This window comes from Grampus griseus (genome assembly GCF_964374135.1).
Source record: "Grampus griseus genome assembly, chromosome: 20".
Taxonomy (NCBI): domain Eukaryota; kingdom Metazoa; phylum Chordata; class Mammalia; order Artiodactyla; family Delphinidae; genus Grampus; species Grampus griseus.
In genome coordinates, this window is record NC_139014.1 from 26,570,583 (window position 1) to 26,577,737 (window position 7,155).

Genomic DNA, 7,155 nt, shown 5'->3' on the forward strand with positions numbered 1-7,155 from the left:
AGAATGCAAATCTGTAGTTAATAACAGCAGGAAGGCACAGAGAAAAGCTTGGTTGGCATTAGCAAAGGGGTTCAACTACAGCCAAGGTAAAAACAGATCCACCAGTCCTGTCTCTCTTCCTCCTGGCTTCTGAGAGGTCATTCGGCTCCGTCACAGCTCAATTCTAGTTGTTAAAACATCAAATAACACACCAGTTATCTAAACATCAGATTTTCTATTTTTATTAAAAACTCACAAATTTATTCAACATGTTTTCTTTCATACAGTGAATGGTCTAATATGCACTGGAGGTCACACAAGCTTAGGTTTATCAGAACAATAAAAGACATACGAGAAATTTAATATATAAAGAAAAAAGTAGCAGCTGTTGACTGCATATTTGACCATAAAATTTAAATATTTTGGACTTTTATTTTAAAGACACAAAAATAAAACCTGTGTGGGTCTATATAAGTCATATTAACAATTCCATGAATGTTCAACAGGACTAAAAATTAGCAAAGATGGTTTTTTTTTTAAACCTTGTAACACTTTTTTTTTTTTTTTAACACTTTTTCAGGTTGCGGTGCCAGGCACCTTTACAGTATTTGTGCTATAATTACTCTATTTGGCAAGTGTCTGAATATCACGTTTTCTCTTTGCCTTGTGTAAACAACACCTTTTTACATACTAGCACAGTGAGCTGTAAGCCCTGTAAATCTGTCAGAACATCTACAGGAAAAGAAAATGAACAATTTTGGTTGATTGCTCAAAACATTTTGTTTTGAACAAGAGGTTTCAAAACAGGATATATTAGTAAAACACTGAACTCCTGAATTTAACGTTATACGTAAACAGTTGACTGTTTTTAGTTCAATAGTTTTTTTTTTTTAATTTTGTGTGTGTGAAGGTAGAATACTTTTCTTGTACAGCTGATGTTCAAGTCATTTTACTAAGAGGTCTGGCTGGAGACCATCCTATTGTGTGTGTGTGTGCGTGTGTGTGTAGAGCTTTGTGAAGGTAGAAGAGTTGATACTGAGGGCTTTACATTTAGAATTTTGCAATTTTGGCAAAAACAAAAAAACCAAAAAACCCAGAGAGACAAAAAATATATATATATATAGTCCCACCTGATGCACAGCAGGTCGGCGTTTCTGAAGCTATAAGTTTGTTGTCGCTGTTGCTGAACTCTGAGACAACACTAATAAATTTCCCAGAGCCAGAACCCTCCTGGCTGGCCCGGGAGCTCCCCGGCCGCTTCACCGTCCTCAACCGGCTGCGGGCGCAGCCTCCCTCCCCGCGGCTCCTGGCGTCACCACCGACTGGCCGCCTCCCGCGGCTGCCGTGGGTGTTTTTATGCAGCCCGCCGGGCTCTCGCTCACGCCGGCGGTGTCTGTCCAAGAATCCGGGTCCAGGTGGGAGGTGGGGAGAGGTCTGCGTTTCCCTGCGGGAGCCCCAGTTCTGCACCTTGCCAGCCAGCGCACGGATCCCAGTTTTACCTCCAGGCGGATTTGGATTCTATTTCGTGTTCCCTTTTCCCATCCGGTCTCCCCAGACGGAAAATGACCCCCCAAGCTGGAGGAAGTGGGGGGGATGACTTGCTTTTATGGTTTTTTTTCTTTTTTTTTTCTGTTTTTCTTAAATAAAGGTTCGTTTCTGTACAACCACGAACTCCGCGTATCGTGCGCGACTCCGCTACCACACGGCCGCCTCGTTCATTTCGGGGGGGTGAGACAGGTGGTTTCCGTAGCTCGCCCCGCCGTTGACCGACAGCGACGAGAAGGGTGGGCTGGGCCCGAAGACCTCGGCCGACATTGAGTGGAGAGGCCCGGGCAGGCTGGGCTCGGGGCTGGGCGAGTCCCCGGGAGGATGCGCCAGGATGTCGGTGAACCGCTGAGCCTCGCTCGACGGGTGGTGGCCGGGCAGCGGGTGCTCCAGGCCACCCAGGGGTGTCCCGGAAGGCCCGGACGACGGCACGAAGGGCAGGTCTACTGGCGTCTGAGCCTGCGAGGACGGGGGGCCTTGCGGGAAGAAGTCGTAGTTGCCTCCGGGAGCGTAGTACTCGCTCTGGTAATCTGCGGAGCAGCGAGGAGGCTGTCAGGGCGGGGCCCTGGGTGGGGCAGGGTGACAGGGCGGGAAGGCGTGCCTGCGAGCCGGCTGGGGAGGGCGACTCGGGGAAGTCGCCACTCGCCCGGCTCCCCTGCCGGGCCGGAAGGACGGACAAGGCTGGGTGCAAACGCCGGAGCTGCTCCCTACCTGCCCATTCGCCTCATTCAGGGTCGGGAATTCGGTCCGGTCTCACTACCCCCCCCTCGATTTACTCCCCAGCCTCCACCCATCTCTTCCCTACTCTCCACTTCTTTATAGAAAGCCAGAAGCGCCTCCGCGCTGCCACCCGCTTCCGACGAAGCCAAACCCGCCCGCCCCGCCCGCGCCCTGCCCGCGCCCTGCCCCTAGGCAGCGCACCCACCTCCATAGAAGGAGAAGGGCCCGTTGGGGATGAGCTCGCCCGGCTCCAGGCGGTCCACGAGCGGCCGCATCCGGCGCGGACTGCGGAAGAAGGCGTGGCGCCTGGCGCCCAGCGCGCTTAGCTGCTTCATCCTCCGTTCCTTGGACCGTCGGTTCTGGAACCAGACCTGAAGCACACACGCGGGGGGGTGGTGAGGCCCCGGAGACGCCACCTCCACCTCCGACTTCGGGTGCGCGGCCGGACCTGACCCCTCACCGCTTATCTCGCGGATTCCGGGCCGTGTGGTGTGTCTGTGTGTTGTATATGGGGGCGGGGGGGGGCGCGGTCTCTGAGTAGGACCGCGCAGGGTGGCCCTTGAGCCCATGGTGAACAGGATTCCCGTCAGAGGAACTGGGCAAGCCGCCCTGCTCAACATGAGGCAGTTGGAGTTGTTTCTAATAATTCCACCGACACAGTTACAGTTTCCCGGGGGCTGTACACACCGAGGCTCAACCTCCCCAAATAGTATCAGACACATAGCTTCCCTTTCAGGGACCCTGGCAGCCCCCTCCCCCGCATGATAGTGACAGAGATCCAAACAGCCTCCTGTTGACACTCAGTCTCCCAAAGATAGTGACACCAAAACCCACAGTCTCCTTTCCCACCCACGTACAATCTCCCAGTGCCAAACGTACTTATCCACAGCCTTTCACTGGTAGTGGCACAGACATGCAGCCTCCCCTTCACCTGCGCACAAGATCGCACAACCTTTCAGAGGCAGAGGGCCCCCGTGGAGGGCAGCCTGAATAGTGTGCCCATGCACACAGCCTCCCAGGCACATCCACCCATACCCTCGCAGAGCCTCCAGGCACCGGACACCTAACCTTGGGCCCAAGACTCGGGCCCGGTTCACACGCAGTCTCAAGACCTCACAGCGGGCACCTGCGCAGCTGCCTGGATGGCCACCTCCCATCCCATGCTACTCTGGACAGGCCGAGGTACAGCTGACTCCCACCCCGACCACCTTCCCTTCAAACCTGGACAGCCCACCTCTCTTTGGAGGGGAAGTCTCTGCTCTGGGGCTTGTTTAACTGGGGCAAGAGACCCACAAAGTTGGGGGTGGGGACCCGCAGAGGGAGATCACGTTGTGCAGAAGCCAGCGGAACCGATTAATTCCGAGAGGCACAGTGACCTCTTAGCTCCTCCCGAACAGGAGTGGCAGTGCAGACAGATAGGTCCCAACTCCGTCGCAGTGTCCGACAGTGTCCCCTCCTCCAGCCTCATGCTCCCCCGTCCCTCCCCCACCGTCACCACTCTCACCTGCGCTGGACCAGGAAGACGAGGAGGTATAGGGAATTCCAGATGCTCTACGCATCTGGCGACGCTTTGAAGTTCGAACCGGGTAGGGTTGTGTCTGGGCCTCTCCCTCCCCCTCCGCCAGCCTACAGGGACTCACTCTCCTCCTCAAAACAGCCCCCGGCCCCAGCTCGGCCTGCACGGAGTAGCTGTGTGGGCCTCTAGAGAACTGAGCGGCACGCTCGGGCCCTGACCTGAATGACACGCATGTTGAGGCCAGTCTCCTGAGCCAGCTGCTCGCGGATGTGGCGCGTGGGCTTGGGTGTAGCGGCAAAGGCGGCCTTCAGCGTCTCCAGCTGCTTGGCTTTGATGGTGGTGCGCGGCCCTCTCCGCTTGGCCCCCAGGTTCTGGTCGTCGTTCTCATTGCTGCCGCCTTCCTTGTCTGACACATTGGCGCTCTCCGAGTCCTTGGCGTCGTCCTGCGACGGGTCTTGGGAGTCCGGAGACAAACTGGGGTCACTGCCCGTGGTGGCTGGGGAGAGGGAAGGAACAGGTGAGCAGCACCCTTGGCAGGCCTTCCTCCCCCAGGACCCACCCGCCCCTAAGGAGCCGGGAATTAGGGCCTCACCTGAGTGGAGGCTGTTCTCTTTGGCGACGCTGCTGTTGCTTAGGTAATCCTCTTTGCAGACGAACTTGTTCTCATCGATGATGTAGAGCTCCTCGCCGGTGGAGAGCTGCTTGTTACACATCATGCAGGTGAAGCAGTTCAGGTGAAACACTTTGCTCCGGGCTCTCCGCACCAGGTCGCTAGGGGAGATGCCCTGCGCGCAGCCCGCGCATTTGGTACCGAAACACCTGCAGGCGGGCAGGTTGGCGAGGGCCAAGGGAAGACAGAAACAGGGAGAAAGGCGATAGAGAAAGAAAGTGGAGGAAGAAGAATAGGGAAGAGGAAAAGTAGAAAGAGAGAGAGAGCCAAAAAGAGAGACAGAATGCCGATTAAGCAGGCAAGAAGGCAGGAGAAAGTGCGGGGCACCAGTGAAAAGTCAGGGAGGAGATACACATGGTTAGAATGATGGAGTAAGGAGCTCAAGCTGCCTCCACCCCTAGCCTCACGCCCAACGTTGTCCCAGAGGGAAAAAGCGCTGCCGAAGGCGGCAAGGTGGCGACGGGAAGGGAGAGGGAGGCACCTATTTTCCGATTAGATTCAGAGAACAAAATTAGAGCGCCATACAAATGCGTCTCGATCACCGCTTTTCTCTATATTGCCTCTCCTTCGTCGAAAAAGAAGGCGCACACGGGCTCGGGGTTGGCAAGGTCCGGTCCAGCCGCGGGTAAACAAACAGCCGCGGAGAGCCCGGATGGCCACAGCCAGGCCGTCGCCACGTTCAAGCCCAAAGCCCAGCAGGTTGGCGCAAGCTAGACCGCATGGGGGCTCTAGGTGCCGGGCCGCGCTTCGCGGGAGCCAGGCTTCTGGGGCCCACTGGCAGTCGGCACCGTTCGCCGCTCCCTGGCTCGGCTCCCGCCAGTAGCGGGAGGCCCGGCTGCACCGGCCGAGGCCCAGAGGCTCAGCCTGCGCTTGCTCTCGGCAATACCAGCGGACAGAGCTTTGCTCCATGGTCCGCCGCTACCAGAGCCGCGCGTCCCGGGGATGCGCTGGGGACAGCGCGTCCCAGGCCTCTGAGCAAAGCGACCCGGGTGGCTTCGAACCCCCACTCTGTCCCCCAGTTTGATCTGTTACCACAAACTCAGAGAAAAGCAGAGACCAAGTCAGCCAAGTAAACTGGGAGATTTCAAACGGGCACAAGGGAATTTCAATTCGAGTTTGCTTCAGTTCTCTGTTGACTTGTGTGTTGTGTGGATTTGGTGGCAAGATAGTAACTTTAAGAGGATTCAATTAAAATGCTAAACGGAGGAGGGTTGTCGGGAGAAGTCCCCCGGCACCGACGACCCGGGTCTCGGCTTTTCCCAGGTTTCGGCAAGGAGGTGGCGGGCTGTGGCGGGCAGAGCCTGGGAGGGCTCCGAGCGGAGCCTGCGCCTCAGAGCTGAGGTCGGCGTTGGGCGGAGGCCGAACCTCCCGCCAACCCAGGCAGCCGGGCAAGGTCTAGGCTACCGTGCAGTAGTGTGCCCAGGTCGGCGCTGGGAGGCCCAACTGGATTTCAGGAAGACTCTGGGGCGTGCAGGATAGGCACCATGGCCGAGCGCTTCCCTGCCGCTGCCACCGCAGGCGACTCAGACACTCCGTGCAAAAGGCTCGGCGGTTCCCGCCAAGACTTCTCGAAGACGGAAAAGACAGTGGCATGGAGCTAGCCTGGGCTTCTAAGCTCAGCCTGGAGGACGAGCAAAGCCGGGAGGCCCGGAGGATGCAGTCGCTGGAGAGCTCTGCGAGGGGAAAGGCAGGAGCCGGGGCTACACCTCCTGAGGCTGAGCTACCTCTTTCCAAGCTTGGAGAGGCTTCTGGCTCAGAGGCGAGCTCAGACCCTTTCTTCCCAGGCACGTGCAACCAAGCCCGGACCCACAATTTCCAGGACGAAAGCAGGCCGCGTCCCGGGGAGCCCAGCGCGCCAGCTGGTGAAGAGGCGGGAGCCCCCGGGACTTGGCTGCCCTCTCCAAAGGCAGCTCCTAACGCGGCCGCCGCGGCCACGCTGACCTCTGATCCGAAGCTGGCTGGGAAGGGCCCGCGGGGAAGGAGCAGCAGAGGCGCGCGAGGTAAGTACTCACCGGAAGAAGTCGTTTTTGCAGTAGAGCTTGCCTTCCCGGGAGAAGCACTTCTCGGTCAGGTTGCATTTACATTCACAGCACTGGACGCACTTGACGTGCCAGGCCCTGTCCAGCACGTTCAAGAGGAAGCGGTCCAGGATGGGCCTTTTGCAGCCGGCACAGTGCACCATGGTCTTTGGTTTGGTCGGGTGAGGCCCGGAGAGAGAAGCGCAGGTAGAGCCGAGGGGATGATTCACCAAGACGACCGGCAGGAACTCCCCAGCCCCTCCAAAATGGGGAGAGACACTTGGCAGTGCAAACCGAAACCCGCGCCGGAAAATCAGAGAGAGGGAGGAGGCTGATGGGGGTCGGGGGGCGCCTCGGTGGAGTGTGCAGCCCGACAGTCCCGGGGCCCCGGGGCACAGCAGCGCCGCCGCCGCTCCTGGGGCGAGGAAAGAGTCTCAGGCGGGCGAGAAAGCGACTCTTCTGCCCAGAGCCCGCGAAGGAGTGAAGGTCACCGAGAACGGCGACGGGAACGGAAACAAATAAATAAAACGGAGTCGGAGAAGGAAGAGGACGACACGGCGAGCTCGGCTTGCAGGGAAAGCGCCGCTGAGTTCTCTCGGGCTTGAGGTAGAGCTGTCAGAAGTCAAAGTGCATCTGCTTTTGTCGGGGTATGAGGGCGGGTGTGTGTGTGTGCAGGGCTGCCCGTCACCGGAATTTCCCCTCCTCTT

At 57.7% G+C, this 7,155-nt stretch overlaps 1 protein-coding gene across 1 annotated transcript; it reads right to left on the bottom strand.

The window, feature by feature from the left end:
- Positions 1–1,394: 1,394 nt before the first annotated feature.
- Positions 1,395–6,612, bottom strand: LHX1 (LIM homeobox 1; the record flags this gene model as incomplete). Its single annotated transcript, XM_082679090.1, has 5 exons — positions 1,395–2,054; positions 2,450–2,615; positions 3,979–4,256; positions 4,353–4,579; positions 6,443–6,612. 5 exons carry the CDS (start codon positions 6,610–6,612, stop codon positions 1,675–1,677), a joined length of 1,221 nt encoding a protein of 406 aa, XP_082535216.1. The 3' UTR covers positions 1,395–1,674.
- Between the last annotated feature and the right edge of the window lie 543 nt (positions 6,613–7,155).